At 41.0% G+C, this 24,169-nt stretch overlaps 2 protein-coding genes across 2 annotated transcripts; one reads left to right on the forward strand and one right to left on the reverse strand.

Moving 5' to 3' along the window:
• The first annotated feature begins 355 nt into the window (after window positions 1-355).
• rab11al (RAB11a, member RAS oncogene family, like) lies at window positions 356-10,631 on the forward strand. Its single transcript, XM_026373467.1, has 5 exons — window positions 356-686; window positions 3,973-4,168; window positions 5,726-5,919; window positions 7,101-7,181; window positions 8,760-10,631. Exons 1-5 carry the CDS (start codon window positions 647-649, stop codon window positions 8,897-8,899), a joined length of 651 nt encoding a protein of 216 aa, XP_026229252.1. The 5' UTR covers window positions 356-646; the 3' UTR covers window positions 8,900-10,631.
• mex3a (mex-3 RNA binding family member A) lies at window positions 9,060-23,880 on the reverse strand. Its single transcript, XM_026373466.1, is given in 4 exon segments — window positions 9,060-19,838; window positions 23,145-23,781; window positions 23,783-23,835; window positions 23,838-23,880. Coding segments are annotated over 4 exon segments (1,887 nt in total). The 3' UTR covers window positions 9,060-18,684.
• Window positions 23,881-24,169: the final 289 nt, after the last annotated feature.

Below are 24,169 nucleotides of genomic sequence, written 5' to 3' on the forward strand. Positions count from 1 at the left end.
ACAAACTAACTAACTAACTAACTAACTAACTAACTAACTAACTAACTAACTAACTAACTAACTAACTAACTAACTCACTAACTAACTAACTAACTAACTCACTCACTCACTCACTCACTCACTCACTCACTCACTCACTCACTCACTCACTCACTAACTAACTAACTAACTCACTCACTAACTCACTCACTCACCTGAAGCTCGACCCTACCTGTTCAGACTCGGGGCCACTGACGTCATGCAAGTTAATGACCAGCAGCGAATCATGAGCGACAGCGGGGCGGACCAATCACGTCAGGGCCAGCGACAGGTGTCGATCGGCCATTGACCAATGGGGAGCGAACGAGAGGCGGGGTTAAGGAGCAGACGTTACGTTGCAGTGTCAGTAATGGCAAGTGAACGAGGGTGAGGAAGACGAGCAGAAACTTTTCACTTAGTAGTTGCTATTGTCTTTTTTTTTAAATACCTCACAACAACAGCAGCGTTACACTCATTTATTCAGACAGTGGGCCACCGCTGTCGTCGTCTGAGTGAGAATTAACCGTCTGTTGTGGCGAACGGTGGTCGCTCGGTGTCGAAGTAACGTTAGCTGGATCCACCAGAAGTTTGTTCGACTTCGACTCAATTCGCCGAAAGAGGAGCAACTATGAGCAACAGAGAGGACGAGTATGACTATCTGTTTAAAGGTGAGTGGATGTTTGTCTTGGCTCTGCTAACTATCCACACCAGCGCTTCACCTGTGATCGTCAGTTGTCACCAGGGTTGACCCGCACCCCTCCTTGGCAACAAGGTGCGAGCCGACATGTAGGGCACCTGCCTCCAGGGCTTAGGTGAGGTTAGCCTCTGTTAATGGAGAACCTCGGTTATAACACGGCGTTATAACTGTGACTTAAACCATGTGAGGGACATTTGCAGGCAGCTCGGACGGCGAGGTCTCCGGTGTGTGGCGCTAAGCAGCATCTGCTACCGAGTCATCATCTTGGAGGCCAATGATGCAATCATCATGCGATGCATCTGTCAACAAGGGGTCACTAACTGGGTTAAGACGACCAGGTAAACCAGCTCCTGTCAGAAAGAAACAGAGTTAGATCATGTGTTTTAACCTGACGGCTACAGGAAAATCCCCTGTGTTTGTTTTGGAACCATCTCTTATGCTTTCCATATGATAAGAGATGATTAAAATAAATAATAATGAATTAATAACTCATACTTCATGAATCCCCCTAATTTGAACAATACAAAGCATGGTCTAATAACAGCTTTAAATATGGTAAGATTGCTCTATTTATATATATATTTATATATAATCTGCCTCCTGTATACACATCAGCAAGATTTACTGGTGACCAGATATCTTTTACAGTCAGCACAATATGCAGAACACTGTTCTACAATACAGTATGCCATTTGGTACATAAGGTACTGTATTTTAAAGTGATTGCATCTGTGTAGTTGTCTCCAACAAACAGTTGTCACAGGCAAATGGGAATAAAGCACTCATAGTCTGTTCAAATATAGAACTTTAAACAAGTATGTGTTGTCGAACTGGAAATACCTGCATAAAAACGTCTGTGTGTGGCCCCAGACAAGCTCTGTGCCTGAGCACAGAGGAGATGAGATTTGTTCGCCTGCTTGTTCTCCGATAAAGTTATATGAATTCTGGTGACCAAATACCAAACTTATCAGGATTATGTGCAGTGGTGCAAGGACACTGGTCTTAGCTACAGTTTAGTTGTTTGCTTAAACCAGGAAAGGGCTAACATTATTGTTGTGGCTCTCCTTTGTTTCCACAACCTCCTTTTGTCCCTTGCTGGATAACATGAGTCAAGTTGGGTGAGTCATGTACTCGCACAAATCTTTTTCCTACTAATGGAGACGTCAGCACAGGAAGTCATCCAACTGTCTTGCAGAAACCATACTTCTTTCCCAGTATAGGGATGTGTATAAGTTGTAATGCCAGGAACTTTAGAAATTAGTAAGCATGTTGCTTTCATTCATCTGCTTCACTTCAGGTCCTTCTACAAATACTTTTTTTTAATTTAAGAGCTTATTGCGTTTCTAAGCTGAGGAAATCTTAAAATAATCTTTTAGCCTTGTTTATATATATATAAATATATAAAAATATTTACATTATTAATGTTTTGATTCTGATTTGGTTCAGTGAAATTGGCATGATAGTTAAAGCAATATTTTGCTGTAAAAGAAGATATCTCTAGAAGGTATGTCTTTTTGAACCAGTATTATACACTGTTTTAACATCACATAAATGGAAATGAGAAATTGGTGCCTTTCATTCCCTTTATAGGGATTCAGGACATATCATTATAGCTAATAATCTTGCTGAACAGAGTGAGAGCCTTAGATTCTCCGACTCACTTTCATTCTTCATTCATACATTCAGCCAGTCATAGGCTAGGCCACATCAGTGGGTGCAGTGAATAATATAATGGAGAGGTGTCATATCTTTTTAGCTGAAGAATGCAAACCCAACAATAGGTGAGTAAATGGGTGTGTAATGCAGCCATATTACCTGTCTGATGGCAAAGAACTGAGAAATGGTTACGTAATGATTTTTGTCCTCCACCCAACAGCTTTTGTGCTGAGCTTATTGGAGAATCCTTTGCACGTGTAATGGCTCCACACTATTAGTATGTGTAGTCCCTTTAGACTTCCCCTATTTTGCTTATTTTACTATGTAAATAAGCTAGTCCTTAATATGTACAGGTTTCTACTTGCGCCTTTTATACCACATTTAATACACAAATACATAATACACAGTTTTTGCAGAGAAAAAGCAGCATTGCTTATATGCATGTGTAGACAGAGTGATGAGCTTGTTCATGCAATTTCAACATTCCATAACAAGTTCCTGTTTCCCAACAGCAGGGTGGTGTGCTGGTGGTGAGTTGGTGTGGAAGGTTCACTTTGACGAACTGACTCACCTGACAAATGTGGAAGTGGTTTTCTGACAAACACTGATCGTAGTAATTCCTGGTTCAGTACATATTAGAAGGAAATCCAGCAGAGAGAATGTATAGTCACTATAAATTGTCAGTGCAGTTTTCTGTTTCATTAAAATGAAAACCAACAAAGTATTTTTCAAACGTACTAAGCAGTAGGGATGTTAAAAGATCTGATGGATTTTTATACTTTAAAAGTGTAAACTGTTAGTCTTATGAAATAATGCCATTATGAGAACGGTGCGATATAGCTTGAGTTATTCCTGTATTATGTGCTTGACTTTTGCACAAACCCCATCAGAGTGTCGGCTTAGACTAGTATCTCAGTTCTAGAAGTTTAATCTAAATCTGTATTTTAAATATGTATTTTCCAGTGAACGTTTAGATTCTATGTAGCTTTTAAAACAGCAGTCCCACTGATTAAGATATATTGCCGTGTGCATACATGTGCAAACCCTATTTAACTTATTTACTCCCATTCAATTAAATACTGTTGTAACAAACAAACATTTGATGAATAAAAACTGCATCAAATTACTGGTTTTACCTAGATTCATGTGCTCAGTCTGCATGTGCTTCCTGAAAAGAGCAGGCGGTTCTAATATATTGTACACTCAGTGGAACTCCCCTGAGTTTCTGCTCTACCTCAGCTGGGAGCCACTTGTGCGTCATTGGCGAGTATCTATTTAATAGAGACAAGACTCAAATTTAATTTTAAAAAGTCAGCCCATCAATGTAACTTTGTGGTTTAATGAACTGTTACACTCTGTCACCGAAGGTCTGCCTTTCCCTTCATAGATGCAGCCATAAATGATTCTGTGCTTCTCAGACACACTCATCAAATATCATCTTATACAGTAATACAAATACAAAAAAGAAATGAGATTCTGTTGTACCAATTACTCAAACTGGTCTAAACACATTTTCTTGTAGGTAGAGTATACAGTGCATGATGTGGCCATGCGGATGATTGTTTCACATTCCTTGTCTGAAATCCCCTTTTTTCCTGCAGTGGTGCTGATCGGAGATTCAGGTGTGGGGAAGAGTAACCTGCTGTCCCGCTTCACTCGAAATGAGTTCAACCTGGAGAGCAAGAGCACCATCGGGGTGGAGTTTGCCACACGCAGCATCCAGGTAGAAGGCAAGACCATCAAGGCTCAGATCTGGGACACGGCTGGACAGGAGAGATACAGAGCAATCACATCTGCGTGAGTACAAAACGGGGTATTATCAAAACCTTTGCTGGTTCACATCGTTGTGTGTCCATGTCACACACACCCATGAAGAAAACAATACACAATTATAATTCACACACAAGATCTAGTACACGTTTACACTCACTGGCTACTTTATTAGGTGCACAGTTTATTGCAATCCAATACAACAGCTCTGCTATGAATTCTGCCAGGAAGGAGATAATCTATTCACATAAATGGGGTGGGGGGCAAACAAACACCCCTTAATATAATGCATGCCTAGACAACTCCACCTCCCACTATAGCCTCAATAATAAACGTATAGCAGAATTATCACACATTTCTTTTCTTACAGTTTCAACAAAAACTGAGAAATTAAAATGTTTTTAAAGTAGAATTTACGACTGCTGTATTGAATTGCATGAGATTAAACAGGTGTACCTTAAAAAAGTGACCAATGAGTCCAAATCTGTATGCACTTGTTGAAACTTAATATAAATATTGAGTTATATTTAGGAAATATAGGAAGGCTTATTTACTAAAGTAGCTGTTTTAAAGAGTAATGGTCTTTTTCTAAATGTATCGTATTTATAACAATTCCCATATAGATTAAAACCAACAACAGCTCACTGTTTTTGTCTTCCAGCCTACAACACGGATTCAGTAACCTGTGATGTAAACCTAAGCTGTGGTCAAAAACGATCACAAGCATGTCAGCCAGACACACACCATTCCACTTGATGATGCTTTTTTTAATTCCAAAACCCTCAGTTGAGACATATAAAATATTGACTCAAATACCCTGAATCGCTATATCTGCGGGGCATTCACAAGATCTTTGGTGGAATTCCACCTTCTTGGAATAAAGAAACATGGCATCCTACATAGTGGTGTGTCTGATGAATGTGTCTTTAGCCGCTTTTGGACACTTACAGAGGTCTATGAAACAGTCCTGGTTGCAGACTCACAGAATGGAATCATTGGTTTTAGTGTCTGCATGTGGGTTGGTGGAAATACTCTTAATTTAGAAAATGACCAAAGTTATGCTTTAATGTACCATATTTTTTAGCGAAGCTGCCATTCACATTCACTTGAAGTTAGTCTTTACAATGAATGACTGGGTTTGTGGCTGGAATTTGAAATAGTAAGCCACACTCTCTTAATAAATACATTTAGAATGAACTAGACTGAAATGAATTAGACTGCTTTATCATTCCTATAATATGACTAGAAAGAGATTTTTGGAAGTGATTAAAACTAACTTACACACAAGATGTACCTTTTTGCCTTGGTGCAGGCAAAGTTTCATTAATTGCAGCTTCCTCCTTACCTCTTGTCAAACATTTATTACTCTATTTATTGAGTAATAAATTTATTTGAGTTGACTTCCTTTATCTGGCAGCCAGCCCAGAGACACTGGCATTGTACTTTGTCAAACTACTGCATGCAGTGACGAAGAAATAAGCTGTTTAGTCTTTATATGTTGAAATCAACAGGCTGTGACTAGAGCAATTTATATTTTTTAATAATTTTTAATGTTAATCTCTCTCTCTCTCTCTCGTTGTTCAGATACTACCGTGGAGCAGTTGGAGCTCTCTTAGTTTACGATATTGCTAAGCACCTGACATATGAAAATGCTGAGCGCTGGCTGAAAGAGCTGCAGGACCATGCAGACAACAACATAGTCATCATGCTAGTGGGAAACAAAAGCGATCTACGCCACCTAAGGGCGGTGCCCACAGATGAAGCCAAGGCTTTTGCAGGTATTGTCACTGTAATGGGATTGCATGTTTGTGTGAGGACATTAGATGACTATGTTGAAGCTGTGATAATGAGCACATTAGAATAATTGATTTTAAGTACTTTTAAGTATAATGTATCATATGTGTTTTTACTGCTTTTTGATGTTTTGCCACTGACTGATTAGTGCACTCATTTCTACTAGGAACACCTAATTTTAGGTACTGTGATACTGTTGGTAGTTTTGGGTAATGCATACACAGTGACATGTCCTTGGCTTGAATGCATTTTAGTACATTAAAAACATAAACCAGTAGGTCAAAAGAACATTATTTAAATAAATTAAACTTTATGTCGGAGTAGGTTTATTTTGTACAGGCAGCCATTTGGACACATTTTGCCAACGTTGTGACACTGTCATTTCAGAGTGGTTCGGCCACATGTTTACTCTTGACCTTGAGTGTATTGGCTTGTGTCCAACTCAGTGTTGCACTTGCTTTGACTGGTAAATGACTCTTGATAGACCCAGCTGTAAGAAGGTCAAATACTTGAGTCTTGTTTATGTGTATGAGAGGAAAGAAAGTCATTTGTTGGTGTATCAGTAATGTTTTCACCAGTCTGTGCTTTCTGTTTGTATTGATTTGTTTTTCTGCCACTCACCCTAATCTGTGACGTCTAATTTACATAAACACTGTGTAGTGGACACACCTATGCAAAGTGTTTTATAATGCCATGAGTGGAAAATTGTCCCTAAATCTATGGAGCAATCTGATGCTGCACGCCACCGTGTGACAAATATTATTTCAACTATGATCATTTAAACTTAATAGTCTCTATACTATGTACTTGAAACTGAAATGTACAATCTTCAAATTTATGTTCTTGATTCATGGAATCTCTCACATAATGTAATTAAATCTTTTGTTTTTTACTGATAATTTACTGCAAATTCTAGTTTTTAAGAAGCTGGAATAATCAGATGTTCAAAATTTAGTTTGGTTAATATAGAGTGCAGAACAAACCAAACAAATTGTCACAAAATTACTGAGCAGGTTATAGTGGAGAAATCAAACAGGAAGTATGACTGGCAAAGCCTGGAGTGGGTGCATTATGCAGAACTAATCAAACCCATTGCATTGTCAGTGCACTGTCAGTACAGAGGAGCAGTAAAGTTTTGGGATTATGTGTATTTTGTTTTTTGCAGAGAAGCATGGCTTGTCTTTCCTGGAGACATCAGCATTAGACTCATCTAACGTGGAGCTGGCTTTCCAAACTATCCTCACAGGTGATCCTAATGTTTGCTTGTTTTTTTTATATTGAATCATAGAATGAAAGAACATTTGATTCTGACCTGATGTCTACAGCTCCTTAGCCGTCTAAAGATTATGTCCTAGACATACCTGCCACCTGCCACTAGATGGCAGCAAAATCCATCAAATAAGTTGTCTCTGTCCACCACTGATGTGCTGTCTGTGGTGAAAACGCCACCTGTTTGTATGCTGCTGTTTCTTTTTTTGTTTTTTTTTTTAATGTGAGTAATTCCCATCCAATCAGTCCTGTTGAATACAAACACCAACAAAACTGAGCACTAGCCTTTATCTGTTCTCACAAGTTAGCTTTCACCCACTGTAACAGATGCATCTGTGCAAGAAGGCAAGTCTCACAAATATGTTATCTCAAGTAAATATCTATGGGCAGTTTTCCCAAGAGACATTTAGCCACACTTACAAGTCCATTTGATGTTGGAGATTTGGTAACGTAGAGAAATAAGCAATTGTTGTGAGTGAGTCAACCCCTGGAGTGCCTAAAGGGACAATCCAACAGTGAGTGGTGCTTCCACGTTAATTGCTCTAGGGGCTATCAGTCTACAAGTATGTGCCACTTGCTGTTTGTATTCAGCTTCTGCTCCTTGTTCAATTTCCTTCTGCTTGAGCTGTTTGAGCCATTCTGCCCACACCACAGCTTTATCAGTAAAGTCTAATTCATAAAACTTCAAACAAGCAAACCCTATTCAGCTAACATTGCAAATTAGCTCAGTAAGAGAGGAGAAGAGAGGAAGTTAGCAGCGCATTAGGAGGCCAGTAAGAACTGAACTTCAGACCAGTGGAGCAGAGAAGAAAGAAGCAGATCGTAGGTCAAAAAGGGTTATGCTGTTGTGGTATTGTCTACATAGTGTCTGTGTAGAGGTGTAGTAATGAGTCATATTTTCACCACCTAACATGTCACGTTGCAGTTAGCCAGGAGTCTTGTTTTGCTTTAAACCTTCTTGCTTCATAGGCAGTTTTTATTTCAGGATGGTTTATTTCCCATCTGGCTTTAGTTTAGACTTAAAGTTGCAGTGTGCAACAGCAAGTCACTGAGGTGTTTGCACTCCTCTCTTATGTTGATCAGCTAACAAAATCAGTGTTTAGATAAGTGTCATTCAGTCAGGTTGTGAAGCTAATGCCGAGGCCAAAAACTGCAGTTAAAAAACTTCACCTGGTGTGTTTGAATGGATTTTGCTATATATGTAATTTAAAAAAAGTGTGTTTTCTGCTATGGGCCTGACCATGTAGAGCCACAAAAGGAAGTTACAGACTAATAATGAATAATATTTTTTTATTATTCATACTATTTTTATGTGAAATGTATTGCACTGTGTTGCTCTGGGGAATGCCTAAAATGAGATTTGGTAATGCCACATGACATAACGATGCCAGTGCAGGATGGAAAGAATCCTGCATTGCTGCTAAGAGTCTGGATAGAACAGTTGTTGTTCAGTTTTGCCATGCTGTTTGTCCTTATCACAATATGTCCCACTGTTGGCTGGATTTACAGGCATCTACACATAACTCATTCCCTTTCACCCCTCTCTCCATCACAGCCATCTACAACATTGTGTCACAGAGGCAGATGTCAGGGCGAAGCGACTCAGACTTCTCACCAGCCTCCAACGTAGTGCCCATCACGGTTGAGCCCACCCAAAACTCAACCAATAAGGGCATGTGCTGCCAGACCAACTGAGACCTTATCACTGACCTCCTCCTTCACCTCCAGGCAAATGGAGAAACAGTCAGATAGACAAACTGAGACAGACAGATGGACCGGGAAAGTAGACAGACAGATAGAGATAACAATTTGACTCAAGGACACTTATACTGGGGTTGATTTTTTTTTTTTTTTCTGTACTATCTGGTTAAGAAAACAAAGTATGCAAAGAGGAACAAGTGTAGGAGGGATGGTAAAGAAGTTTAGATAAACAGACAGGGTGGTGTGGGGAGGGTGGAATAGTATCAGTGGAAAGAAAACAGGTGAGATGCCCAGTGCATTGAGCTTTCAAAGAGGTACATGATCAGAATTGATTAACAATCTTATGAAAAATTTAACAGATTACAAGGCCCCTTTTGTATCTCATCACGATTTCTGTCTTTGCAAACTGTCCTCCCTTTCAGTGCTCTATTTTACAAGGCAGTAAATGCTTCCCCTCAGTTTCTCACTACCACAGGATATTGGGCAGTAAAAATCCACATCCAAAAAGACTGAACCACAACCACACTGTTCCCACTGTCATTCCCAGTTTTAAAAAATGTATAATGTTTAGATAATGATATCCCATATGATATTGATATATTTATTGAACACTAGGATTAAGGTCTTCTTTTGCCTTTAGGTTTGGAATTTTACACTGGTTGGTTTAGATTATCCACACTGATTTCTTTACAGCAAAGGGAGCTTTCTTGCTTTTTCGTGCTTTTGCCCTCAGTCATATCTATGTTAAGAAGCTTTTAAGAGCAACTATCCCTCTCTATGGAGGAGCAAGGGTTTCAAGTCATTTTTCCTAAATGCACAGGCTGGAATTTAGTTGAAGGTGGTTGGTTCAAGTTGTGTTCCACCAGGCCACTTAGAGCAATAACATCCCTCCCTAACAGTGACATGTAATTTCTTTTTGATTGCTTTTGATCTTTGTTTGGAAGGCTTTCCTGCTATGCGCACACTTTGTACTCCACAGATGAGTCATGCTCTTGCAAGCTTTTCACAGTGTTGGCTCTAAATTAGATAGGATAGTTGCATCACTAGTGAATGGGTTAACTGTTTCACATGTTGATGGGATAGCAGTTTGGGCTCTTCTGATGACCGTTTCACCCCTGACCTGAATCTTTTGGTTTAGTGGGAGAGATTACAGAATTTGTGTAAATGTATGGACAACCCTGTGCTACTGCCTGCTAGCTGGGATGGATGGATGGATAATATTTCAGGGGATGGTGTAGTGAGGGCACTCAGCCCTGCCCTGCTCGTGTGGTCTCTGAGGCACCCAAAATGGCTTGTTTTACTGTAAGTGAAATCGTCTAATGCCTGCTCACCTACTCCTTAAAGTCTCTCTCTATACTGTATGTAACTGGAACAGGACTCTGCCTTCTGGGATCTCCCTGAGGTCTGCCCTTGCTCTCTCATGTCTTTATTTCCTGTTGAGGGGGCGGGGGACGTGTTCGGGAGCCAGGATTGGGTTTGTTAGTATCTAATAGTTTAATAGATGAGGAAAAGGAGAAAGGATGGTAGTGTTAGGAGGGGATTGATTAAATCCAAAGGTTATGCACACAGATGGTGTTTATCCTGCTGATGTGTTTCCACATCAACACTGACTCCTGTTGACTTCACAGGTCTTAAAACTGGGTGGTGTAGGTTAGGGCTTTTTAAACATTTATTCTAATATATGTATATTTGGACGCATATGTATAAATAAATGACATTTGTTATAGCCTGCCTCTTCTCATGTCTCTTGAAGCTGTTTTAAAACAATAAAGGCTGCTAGTAGCTGGCTTCCTCTTTAGTGAATCTGGCAGAATTAATTCAATAAATCATCATTTTAGGTACCGTGATTGTTAGTCACAAATTATTGACTTGGGCTATAGTGTCTCGATGTCCACTGTCATTTAACAACATGTTTGCAAAGTACTGCGAAATGATACATAATGAAACAGTTATCAAAGGATCAATTTAGCCATAAAACTCCCCCTTCAAACAAACAGAAAAATAGAACACAGTTCATTTCAATTGGAGATCATTTCATTTTTGTTTTATTAGAAACATTTACAATACATCTTGAATCTTGGAAAAATAACAAAGAACCAGAACTAACATGGCGCAGATACAATAATAATAATAATAATAATAATAATAATAAAAATGTCTCCAAAAGATGTAATTCACAAAAAAACATGTGCTATAAGAAATAAACCTGCAATATTACATGCCTTGTAAGGGCATGGCATACTGTAACAGAGTTCAAAGACTTCTTTTTTTTTTTTTTTTTTTTTTCCATCCATCAAAGTTGACGGTCAGCCACAGAGAGCCACAGTGGCAACCCTCTTTCACTGTTCACAGAGAAACCAGAAACTAACGCCAGGTGATGCTGGCCCAAAAACTAATGCACTACAACCACTATTAGACTGGCATGAAACACCTCTACTGTGCTGGAAAAATTGGAAACACTACCAAAGACAAACTGTCAGACTGTATCGGCCTCTTTGGAAAAGGTTGCGAGTTTCACCAGTGAGCACCACTTCAGTCCTCATCCTTTACGTGCAGCAGAAAATGTGCCATTGTAGTGTTTTTGTCAAGTTTTTTTCCGAGTCAACTCTTACACAAGCTAAGAACTTCAAGTTAATTCATTTGAGGTGCAGACAGTCTTTCATCATGGACAGGTAACTGAGAATACAAAATCCAACTTCAGCGTGAGGACTGAAATGGTCTCTTTGCCTGGCTGCAAACTCATGTCAACTTTCTATTTTCCAAAGAGACTCCAACTATGAAAATCTACAGAGGAGAAACAGTCCAAGTGCACTGGCGTTAAAGAATAACACAGGACCTGCACCGTTTCTCCTGTCTAAGTGACCATACAACATACATGCAAACTAGTACGGTAATGAATCTGTTGTGTGTATATGTGTGCATCTAGTTACATAGATCTACTACACAGTGCGCTGCCGCTCCATTTGCACACTTCACCTAATTAACACATTAGGGAAAGTCTCTCAAAGGCTCTCTTTAAGCTGATTTTGCTCATCGCTATCGATCACAAACTGAGTAGTAGATGTAGAAAATGTATGAATGAAAGTGTGTACAGGTTATGTGTGGCCCCTATTGGCAGGAGCGCCACAACTGCCTCATTCATTCCAAGCGTTGCAGTCGTAACATGTTTTATACGTTTGATAAGTAAAAGCGAGTTTAGATTACAGAGGAAATGAGTAATGTGTTTCAGTCAGTAACATGGGGTTAGTTGAAGGGGGAAAGGGGTTACAGCAAGCAGCACTGCACAAAGAATGCTGATGCAGGAAAAATATATAATTGAGGCACAAAATTGATGCTCTGTGACTAAAATATCTCCAAATTCTAAAAAATATTATATTATTTTCTGTAATTATTCCACGTGAATGCACTGATGTTGAAGTAGTGCACGTCTGAAGTTAAAATTTAAGCTGTGGCCAACTCTCATTCCATTTACTTCATTTACCATGAGGTACATGGAAAAGATGAGCATCCACAACTTTCATAAATAAAACTTCTAAACTTCTTTTCTCATTTTACTTATTAGTAGAAACTGACTTCCCTGTGTTTAGAAATATATTAACTTCTTGTAATTTTAATTAAAAAACAAAATGTCTTGAGGTTACTCATAAATATGTTGCTTCATTTTTTTTTTTTACTTTTCATAAATAACATCCAGATACTGACTTTTTTCCTCTGCTTTCTATGAAATAATAACCCATGTTAGCAAAATAGATTTGAGAAACTGTAATATGTTTTTTTTATTTATTTTAAGTTACTTTCTATAAATGTATGTGGAAGAACTCAAATATAGTCTACGTTGAAAACCTGTCGCAAATTCTTTCCAAAAAACAAACAAAAAACTTAAAGCTCACTTGTAAATTGACAAAACAACAAGCATAAGGAGTGCATTAAGTTGAGTGGTCTTTTTTTTTTTTTTTACATTCAATTGCATTACTTGCTCAATGTGTGATTTTGACAGGTTGGTACAATTGCTTAAGTGCATCCATTGAAAAATAAGGATTTCCTATCACTCCTTAAAAGGGATTCTATGTAAATGCATAAAGACCGTTTCATATCAAGAGAAGAAAAACATCAACAGTTTCTACCATTACTATAATAGTAAGCTTAATACAATATTGTAAATAATACAAGAACTTAATGAGTCAAATGTCACTGTGAGTCATCCCACCCCTTTGTTGCTCCACTGAATTAAAAAGTATTTCATACTGGGTGAGTTGGACAAATGAAACTTACACTTTAGCATATTCTTAAGAATCATAATTAAACTTTATGTATCAATTAGTTAAACTACACAGTAAATATATGAATTTCAACCAATGTCCACTTTAAGGTCTTAAAGCTTCTTATACACTTCAGGTATCAGGCTGATGAATTCTTTATGTGATCTTAACTTTTTTTTCTGATAAATCTTACCTACTGTACTATATTTTACTAGCATGCAGTTAAACTTAAGGATACAATTAATGGCTCTCTAAACAGTATTAACTAAAACCACAGTGTTGCTTTGTTCATTATTACACTGCCGCCTTCTTTACATCTGAAGGTAAGCCTTTAAGGTTCACTCCCACCCTCAGTTTTCACTGGCTTGTCATTGTCAACACGATTCCTTCTCAGTCTGATTTTTTGTTAATTGTTTTTGTCCATTTTTATCTCAACTTCTCCAGATTGGTGAGGTTTTTCAGAAAGATCAAGACATTCCCTGGACTTTTTTTCCCCCCCAACAATCTAACCAGGACAATAAAAAAGGACTCAAAGGACTGTAAGTGCCAGGATGTGCTCTAAGCTGTTCTCTTTGGGGAGAATTAAGTCTGTTACCGGCGCCTCTGTAGTATTAAACTAATCTTACAACACTGAAACATGATATGCCATCATTTCATAGATATCGACTGAGTGGCCTCTAAGACTTGGGTAAACAGAGTAATTCTAGCTATGAGATTATTTTTTAATTCAATAAACTCTAAACGAAGCAGATTTTGATTCTAAAATAAGTTAACTCGAGCAATAAGTTAGTTCATGTCGTCTCCTTGTAATTTGTTCTTTGGCTATCTCTGACCTTTTTCTTTCAAACACAATACAGATGAAAAGCAGGTGTAATGCGAGTATCAAATAGAGCCATGAAGTCAGAAACGTATCACTACGTAAACAGAACTCATCTTAAGATATGCTATAGGTAACACACCTAACAAAAATGTAATGAGCGTAAAGAATCAAAGCTCCTCGTAGGGTCAACATGACTTCAGTAAGAGAGCGACTGACACAGTACATCTTATCATGTTGTCCCCCTACGTCTCACTTGTTACTGTGCGTACAGTTCTGAGCAAGGCCTTCAAAGACACGAGTGTGCCACTGGTAACGCCACAGCTTCTGCTTTCTAACAAACAGGAAACACCTAAGTGCTCATGCTCTGGTCTTGTTGTTTGTTAGGGTAAGACTTGAGCCATCACTTTTACAGCACAGAGATTTCCTCTAAGTCATGGAAGTTGCCCTTTCATCATTGTAGTGCCAGTGGAAAGGACCCTTAAGTTTGCTTTAACCCACCCTGTGAACTGATTGGTATTCAACGTAAAAAAAATTAAGCAATCAAACGACTTGAGACCCTGATGAACACAAGAACAATTACTTATCCTGAAACTGTTACTAATTAATTATATCTCTGTTTCTACACTGGCATGAATCCATAATGAATTTTAAGCAGGTATGAGACAGAAATGCAACGCTATTATCCTAATAATCAAGGTCAATTGCTAAATAGAATATGATTTAAAGGACTGACTAAGTAGGCTCCTCTGTTTTGTTGTCCCAGTATAGCCCTATTATTGCTTTCTAACCTAACATACATAGAAACTGAGTTATTCATTAGGGGTTAGGTTACACGTACTATTCATTTGAGTTTTTATTTGAGATTGGCTTATACATCAGCGACTTCATAAAGGATATTCATTATTACAGTTTATAGTAGTGTCTGGTTAATTTCTTATCTATATATTTGGATGAAATACTAAGTTAATCAATTTAAATAATATTTCTTAAATGTATGGATCTATCTAATATATTATTATTGTCAAAAGGATGATGAGAGGCATATATAAAGATTTACTCTCCCTACAACTCAAACATTTTGAATCCCATATGCTAAAACATTGACAATGACACTTTCAGTTTGTAAAAATAATCAAAACCTCACTTCAAGCGGGCCTTTGTCTGGATGATCATAACTGATACACATACTGTATTTACATAGATGCTCAGAGCGCTTTCCCATAAAGTACAATACTCATTAACTTATACAGCGTCTAAACTGGGAGAATCTCCAATAAGCCCTCTATTCATGAAACCAGTGCAATCTCAACCAAGTCATCAACATTGACTACAATGGGTGAGAGGTCTCCCAAATTATCACTAGTACTACTGTAGTATTAAGAACAACAAGAACCACCATGACACAAAAAATGATAGGGAATCCTTATGTGCATGTCTTTCAAATCCTATGAATTATATTTCACCATCAGTGGTCGGTTTGGTATTAATGAAATGCGCAGGTTTTGTAATAAGGTGCTTTACTCTGTATTTTAAGTAAAGTGTTTTAAGAGCCTAATTTCCTGAATCCCTCTAATCCCCACCCAAGCAGTTTGATTCACATTCTTTTCTCCAAAAATAAGTACTTTAAAAGTTGTTCTGTGGGGCAGTACTATCAAAGGCCAACATAGCTACCTTGTATGCAAAGTAATGGCAATATTTTAATTTAAAAAATATTAAGGCAGAAAACAAAATAAAAATGCTAAGTTCAAAGAACAGTGTCACGCTGCCTTGAATCTGACGTTGAAAGCTTAGGCCAAACCACTGTGCAATTTCACATCCATAAAAATTAAAACTATTCTTTATTCCTACATCTGATAGATTTCAGGTACTTTTTTTGCAAGTACAGTGCTTTTCCTGCAGTCCACACCTAACGTGCGTGGTCTGTTTTATACGTTTAAAAGAAAAACAGGAGGGGCCTCTGTGTCCTATAAGACACAGTTTGCAATTCTCTAGTTTTTATTATTTTTTTAGACAGAAGCCGAGCTGAATTGTTCTCCAGTACAACACAAAGACCTTCTGAATTACTGCTGCTCCCTGTCACCACTATTGGCCCACATGTGACAAGTCAAAACTCGCTGCAACACTTGACTGATCAATAAATTTGCCAGATCTGCAGGGTCTCATTTTATGGAACATACCTCTCTCTTTCTCCGACCAAAATGAACCCCCCCCTCCACCCCCATTATTCAACAGCTTTAATCCCTACCCACCCCCACCCGCTCTCCTCTAGCCTTCCAAAATCCCCAGGCTGGGGCTAAGACAGACGCAGAGGGTGTGTAATTTGATTCAGCATGAGTGCTGGTTAAATGGGGCGTTTCCTCTGCTTTCCTGTCAATTACAATTGTCTGATTTCATTCTGGAAGCTCAAAGCAATGGGCGCTGCCATTGGCTGAAGCCCGGGTGTCCATAGTGAAGGGGCAGCTGCAGGATGTCCCATACAGTAGCGAGCAAACACAGGAGGAGCCTGGAGGTAAAGAAGGGTGGGGGGCTTTGTAGAAACTTCGATCTGCGCTGGCGCTGTCACACAAGCAGCGCCCCATCCAAATTTCAGAGTCGTGCAGTTTGGGAGCGACGGGTTGGGCTAGGGGTTAATGCTGCGCCACATATAATAAGATAACGAAATCTTTGTGTTGTAAGGGAAGGTTTTCATCATTTTGAAATGCCGTATGGTAAATTGCGAAATTGCGTGACATTAACGCAGAAACAGGTAACTGCTGTACCTCCTGATAATATGGATAATTTATTTTGCTCCTAAGCCTCCTCTCAGTTCACAGGCGCTGCCAAATTCAGCTAGTGTCTTTCAAATTTTGTGTGTGTGTTTTGGGACAAAAGAGGGCCCCTCTCCTCCAGTGAGGAGTGGGCCCCTCTCCTCTACTGAGCAGCAGAAAAGGAGAGGAGAAAGGGGGAGGAAGGGGCAAGAGGGAGTGGAAGGAGGGGGTCCTATTTGCCCAGCTGCATCCAGACCATCCAGGCCCTTCTTTGCTTGTAACAGTGGGGCGGGGCAGTAAGGGGCTCGCTGCGGGACCCTGTCTTACCCTTCATACAGCTCCAGAGTCCCCACACGGTCCGCACCTGGACCAACCCATTTGCCTAATTATCAATGAGCAGATCCAGGCCGTGTCCGAGCACTCTGCAGCCCACGCCACTACCAGGCCCAGACAATGCGCCCCAGTCAGAGAGGCCTTCGAAAGCAAACGATCGAACTGTAAGCTGGGAGAGACATAAAAGCCACTCCCAAAGAAAAGGGAGAAAAAAAAAGGGGGTTAGGCAAGACCTCCAACTTGGGGTCATAGCCACAGCGCCATGAAACACCTGCTCCTGTACAGCCTTGCTAATTACAGTGGAGACAGCAGGCTCTCGGAGCTCACACATAATGCTGGTAGCAGTAGGGACATGGAGTAAGGATTACTGATTTGGGACTGTATTTTACAGTGTCAACTGTTTTAATCTTAGTCTACTGCTGATTCAGGAAACATTTTACACTTTTACTCGGCTTCTGTCCACAATTCTCCTCCTTATTTACAGTGCACACCTCAGAGAAATGCTTGTTGACTGGAGCTCCTGTATTGTCCTATATCGTTCAGTGACTGTGGCCAAATGACCACACAAGACAATAAAGCGCGGTTAAGGTGGCTTTGAAACAAGTCCATCGGGGAGACAGATATCAAGAACTAGCCAACTGGATGAATTCCAAGGCTTTCTGCCTCACAAATTAAATCAGTGCTTTAAGCCAACCGAGGAACCACATGCTTTTCAAGTGCCACGAGGAGCAAGCATTACTGAATCTTTTCAACAAACTGCAGTTACCAAAGTCTAATCAATGGCTACTGGAAGGAAAATTTTACTCATACTTTATACAACCCTCATCTATATTTGTGAATAAAGAAACTTACCAATTATTATAAATAAGTGATGTAATGTCCTATCCATTCTTAGCAATATTCAGATTTATAAGACTAAAAGGCAGAAGAACTAAATAGGGGGGCTGGGTTTGTTTTCTTGTAAACATTGCATTACTTTGACTAAAACCAATCAATTCACAATTCATTTAGCTGAAATCTATTTTGGACCAATCATTTGTAACCGTAATCACTGTATAACTGAAAAGGCTGAATTCACCTCCACATATACTCCTGAAATTTCAAGGTATGATTGACAATCCTATTTTAGACCAATATGATTGTAAGGTGCAATGAAAATTCTATTTTTTTTCCTTCTAATAACAACATTGACTTTCTAGGTCAGTCAGGTGCAGATTGGGTACCTCAATAACCATCTTCTTCCTTCAATATAAACCCACTTCATGGTAAAATAAAAATTTGAATAATAAAATGTTCACATTACTGTCTACCTCTGGCTACACTGTGATTCATGAATGAAAAACAGCAGCAGTCAAAAAACTAAAAAAATGCAAGGTACTATACTTCTCTTATAAACAAAACTTTTATAAAATATATATGCATATATATATAAAAGAAAAACTTAAAAATATTTCTTATACTTTTTAGTAAAGCAAGCAGTGCCTTCTAAAATATCTGCTTGATTGTTTTTAAAGTTTCTGAAAAACAAAAATGTGTATTATAATAATAATAATCATAATAACAGTAAATAATTATCGAATAAACACTGACAAAACTAATGATAAAAACTGATGTGGTTCCTTAAGAGAATATTCGGATGGCCTGTGTGACCTGGGTGTGGCACACTGGGCACTCCGGGTGGTTGAGCTCACAGATTCGGATGGCACACTCCATGCAGAAGAGGTTATGACCACAGGGCACCAAGGCAGCCGTCACTTTGCTCTCAAAGCAGGTCATGCAGTCCCGCACAGTGGCTGGTGGCGAGTCTGGCACCGGCAGGCGGCCTGGAAAACCCTCGCCGGCTGAGGTGGGCTCACTGTGGGCGCGGCGGGCCTGGGCATGAGGTGAGCCGGCTACGGGCACAATGCTGGTGACTGAAGAGTTGTTGGTACTTCCACCTCCGCAGGGTTCGGGTAAGCCAGGGGACAGTCTGGTCAGGGGGAGCGGGAGGCCTCCAAAGCTCTTGGAACGCTGCTGGGCATAGAAGGCCACCTGTTTGGGGTAGTCGGGGTCACCCCAGCTCTGGGTACCCTCGGATCCAAAATAAGAGCAAGGCTTCTCTCCAGAGCTGGAGAAGTTGCCCTTGTTGTAGATTCCCCCTCCTTCACCTCCTCCGCCCCCTCCCCCTCCAACCATGGCATCTGAAAAGTTCTGGCGGTAGCTGCTGGTGAGTGGTTTGCGCTGGCCCCCCTGCAGCCCCCACACCTGCTGTAGCCGGCTCTCCAGACCACCGCTGCTGCCCGCTGGGCTGCTTCCACCGTTCGGCCCCAAACAGTCATTCTCATTATTGTGGTCGTGCAGGCCCCCTGTTCGGAAGGCGATGTGTGCTTCAATCTCCTCACGGGCACGCTCAGCGTTGCTCGGTGACCCTGTGATTTCAAAGACAGGGTCGCGGTCTCGACTTGGAGTGACAATGTAAGTACAGGTTTGCTGTTGGATGCGTTTGATGGTTGAGCCTTTCGGCCCCACTACCAGCCCCACAACGCGGTATGGCACTCTCACCTGGATGGTGGTCTGACCTGGCAATGGTGTGGGCGGGGAGCCGCTAAAGGATACTCCCAGCTTGTTGCGGGATGCCCGAAGCATGGAGAAGTGCTCTGCAGCAGAGATGATTTCACGACGGGCCAGTGCAACATCCTCCTTGCGACCAGTGATCAAGAACACAGGCTCCTCTCCTCTAACAGGGGTTTTGATGTAGGTGTTGGTTTTCGCCCGCAGGGCTTTGATCTTGCAACCTACAGGGACACCAAGATAATTTTAAAATAAGTAAATATGATACACTGGTTCAAATTTGTGACTCACAAATCAAGTTAAAGGGTTACAAGTGAGAACAAACATTATTATTAGCCTGAGCTAATGGAAATCCTCAACTCTTCTTTGTTCTGTGTAAATTCAGATTTTCTTAACTGTTGGCCAGTTTAAACTAATATGTTGCAGGTTTTTACTGGCCAAGGATACACAGAGTAATTACTGTGATGTATGGAGTTCCCAGCACCTTAGCATTAGTTTATTTATGGAGTGAACTAATTTATTTGCTCAGACACACAACTTATTAAAAGTAGCATGGATGGTGCAGAGGTATTGGCCAGGATAAACCTAGGTATTCTAGAGGTGTGCTAAAGCAAATGCAGTATACAAACAGGATGCTAGTGAGCAATCAGCCCCTGACCTTTCCTTGAACTTATAGAATGATATGCTTAGTTTTGTAGTCATTTATTGCTCTACATGTGCCCTGTTTTTGATCAGCATGTAATAGTTTACTCTTTCTACTCTATTAAGTGCTTTTAAGGCAGACTCTTAATGTGAGAGAGTGCAGGTTAATGTTATTTCATGACAAATTACCTGACAATATAATCGGACAGAACACCATACGCAGTAAATCAGAAAATATTTAACAGGGCTGCTAGATACATTAAAAGGTCAAAAAGAACACGGCAGGAAAAGACACAGGATTCTTTTTACATTACACACCATAAAGGATTTATCAACTGTTATGTTATTTTCATTCAGAAATTTGGGCAGCTTCCTGATTAAGACTTCCACGTTTATTGATGAATTAAATGAGCCTTTCTTATCTCGACTGTGGCCTCAAGAGACCAGCGTGGCTCTCTGGACAAGCAAGAATCTTCAGGCAACTATTCAGTGAACAAATCTGGGCTAATCTTACCAGACTGTAGGGCTTCAGATGGCATAGCACATCATTGCATTACCTGTCTGAGACGTAACAGCAGCAGGAGTCAAAGGGTTTAAAGACACCATAAGTTGTAGAGAAATGTGTCTTCGATGCTACTAAATAGGCCTGTTTTTTCAGGAACTCTTCCTTCTCAGGGACCAGAGGTGTGGACAGAAGCACACACTGATACTCTGAAGGGATAAAACTGCTCATACCTAAAATCTGAAAATGCCCTCTGTGCCCATTCTCTGATATTAGGTTAATAGACCTGTCCATGCCATGCAATTGGCAAATTCCTTTTCTCAAACTACACTGTGCCTTTTAATTAGTTTGGATGAATGTTTCAATTAAAGAATTGTCTAAACAAAATAGGCAAAGATTAATTAAGCTCTACCTGAAATTAGGGTCACTAGAGACAAATTTATTTTCAACTGTTAAACTGTGGCGTAGACGTGTCTGTGAGACAAAAAAAATCCTTGATCACTTGATCTTAAGAGCTCTAGAGGAAGATACAAGAGCATCCTCAGGAATCAATGCTTGTGACTGTGACAGGACAAAACAAACACACCCAACCATCTCTTCATGGCAGGATGCTCCGTGCGCCAGATTCACCAGGCGGGCTGTGATGCTCTGTGCTGAGAGGAAGGGGATCTGGATGTAACGGAGGGCCTCAATAAAAAGCAGCTCATCTCAAATCCCCCCAAATCAGCACTTCTTCTCGGTCAAGGCAAAAGGGCCCTCTCACTGCACTTGTGCTCGCTGGATCCACCCCCCCAACTGTCTTCAGTTACCCCATTAAAATTCAAAACTTACACTTCAGAGTAAAGAACAGGAGCCGCAATGGGAGACAAGAGGCACTTAGTGGCATAAACTAAATCCACATTAGCAGAGTATTAGTAAAAAAGCCATCTCCACTGGTCTGAACCTCCTGTGACATTATCCGAGACCTGTTTTTTTGTTTCAAGATAAATAAAGATCTGCAGATGGTACCTCGCCCACCCTGCAGTCTCTCTCTCTGTCCAGCCCTCGGTTTCTCCCTCTCCTGTCAGGCAACCATGTGGTATTGAGAGTGTGCAGTGAAGTGGGGCTCATGAGCAGCCCCCTGTGTTGAGCTCCAAGGCGTGACTCCCATTCAGCTTTTAGATGCTATACTGCCCTTCCGTCCCTGTCATTGTTTTTTTTTTTTTTTTCCTGCCCCTCTCACCCATGGGTGCATCACATCAGTTAACAATAGGTGCAGCCACATAAAAACAATCACTAAGTAGCATTTGGAAGAAGATGATGAAAAAAAAAACATCTACTTCTGGATTCTCTGCTTCAACTTCAACATGAAGCATGTTTACAGCTTGATTGTCCATAAATCTGAAACTTTACTAGAGTAAAAAAGAATCACCTGTCAACAGCTTTACTCCAAATGAGCACCGACAACACAATATTCCCTTATTAAAAAAGGATTCCCACCTCTTTGTGCAACTTCTCGCTGAGTCACCCTTTAAGACCATCCCGTGTTCCGAGCATCAGTGCACCCCTCCCCTCATCCCCCGACTTTCACACCTTTGTTTGACAGCTGCTGTCATTCAACTTCAGCTCTTTGTTCAAAATCCAACAAATAAATACTAAATAAAAGCTCGGATTGTGAGGGGAACGGGATGAATGTGTAACGTGTCTGGAATTGAACTTTCCAACTACCTCATTTGAAAAAAACAAGCAGACCACTCTCGCTCTATTGTCCAATTGTGTCACTGGGGCAGTGCGCAACATAAACAAGGAGCTGGATAAATTTGTACCGAGGCAAAACATCTGCAACCACTGAGATCAAATGTCTCATTTTGGTTGTTTCCTGAACGATCAATTCAAAGTGAAACACATTCCTCTCCTCGCCAGCCGCACGTTGCCTTTTTGAACAGTCTGGCGCGTCTCAGACGACAAAGGAAGCAAGTGCTCTCCCTGCTCCAGTGTCTGTGCGCTGACATTGATGGCGTGGATGTAGAATAATTCGCCCAGGAGGGAACGGGGCTCTCTCAAAGCCTCTTTTTGCAAAAATCACTCAAAAGCAAAAAAAAATAATAATAATAATAATCAAACCCAGAGCAACGAACGCCTTGCTCGGATGGATGAGTGGAATAACGAGTGCAGGAGAACTTGCAACGTTGTGGCAGAAAAAAGTGGGAGGCTGATGTCTCGGGGGAGTACAAAAAAAAAACACGCGAGCAACCACACCACTCCCTTTTCTTTGTCAAATAACACCAGGTAACAGTTAGAGAACAAAAAACAAAGCACACGGGAAAGCACGGCGGCGATTCTGCACGCTGTTAGCGGCATAAAGGCACAAGTTTGGAGGGAAATGATTTGCAAGCCGGCGGTTTACCTTGTCTCCCCACTATTTCGGCCACATGTTCAGAGCTGGGCACTGGGACGCATTCTGTTATGTTGCAGCCTCGTCCTTTCGTCTCACTTGAGGAGCTCTCGTACAGGGCGCACAACTTGCTTTTCCCCTGCAGAATCGCAGTGTCCCCGCCGCCGCCTCCGACGCTGTTCGTGTGGTTGTGGTGGTGGTTGTTGTTATTGTTACTCCGGTCCTGTACTCCTGTTGTTGGGGCTCCGCCGCCGTCCTCGCCTTCCCCGAGCCCCAGCAGAGACAACTGGCCCAGCGCGACCCTGAGGGCACGGGAGTCGTCTTCCTCCTCATCGGGCGGCACAAGGAGACCTTCGCTGCCGAAGCCGGAGCCGGCCAGATCCCCGCCGTAGCCCCCATTTTTCTCCATGATCCCTGCTAGAACCAGCAGGCTAGGCATGGCTAACAAAAGAGTGTGTGAGACAAAGACAGGGGAAAGAGACTGGAGAAACAGCACCCGTGCCGCCTCCTCCTCACCCCCTCCTCCTTCCAATTCCCCCCTTTGCGCTAGTCCCTCCCATAGACCGGCCCCCTCTCTCTCTATCCGCCAGACTTTCAGTACAGTATTCTCTCTCCGAGCTCCAGGCAAACGGGACACAAGGCCGTCTGCACGATAGATGGGGCTGGGCGATGTGTTGCTCCACCCAGTCTGGTTTACACAGCTCCCCTCCTTGCCGAGACAAAACGAGCCGCCCTCCCGTTGTACCATTCCGTCTCAGGTTCCCAAGCCTGTGGCATCTCACGTCAAGCCGCTTAGGTCATCTACAGAACGAGTAGAAAGTGCCCCATTATTAAGGCTGCAACCCGCACCGCACTGGCACGAACGCAGGCTCAGTCCCAGCTGCGGTGTATCCTGAAAACCGCATTTTGGCGACTTATGTAAGAATGGCATCCAGGATGTAAACAGTTGCGTATCAAAAGGTGCAAGTACAGTGCGCACATGGTCATGCGCTGAAAAGATGATGTCAACTCCATCGTTTGGAGATAAAACCACCAGG

The sequence above is a fragment of the Anabas testudineus genome, chromosome 16 (assembly GCF_900324465.2).
Source record: "Anabas testudineus chromosome 16, fAnaTes1.2, whole genome shotgun sequence".
Lineage (NCBI taxonomy): Eukaryota > Metazoa > Chordata > Actinopteri > Anabantiformes > Anabantidae > Anabas > Anabas testudineus.

Excerpts from the sequence above, each read along its gene's own strand:
- rab11al (XM_026373467.1), top strand. The coding sequence starts at position 647 with ATGAGCAACAGAGAGGACGAGTATGACTATCTGTTTAAAG. Across the intron at positions 687-3,972 it reads GTATGACTATCTGTTTAAAG|TGGTGCTGATCGGAGATTCA; the intron begins GTGAGTGGATGT and ends TTTTTCCTGCAG. Across the intron at positions 4,169-5,725 it reads TACAGAGCAATCACATCTGC|ATACTACCGTGGAGCAGTTG; the intron begins GTGAGTACAAAA and ends CTCGTTGTTCAG.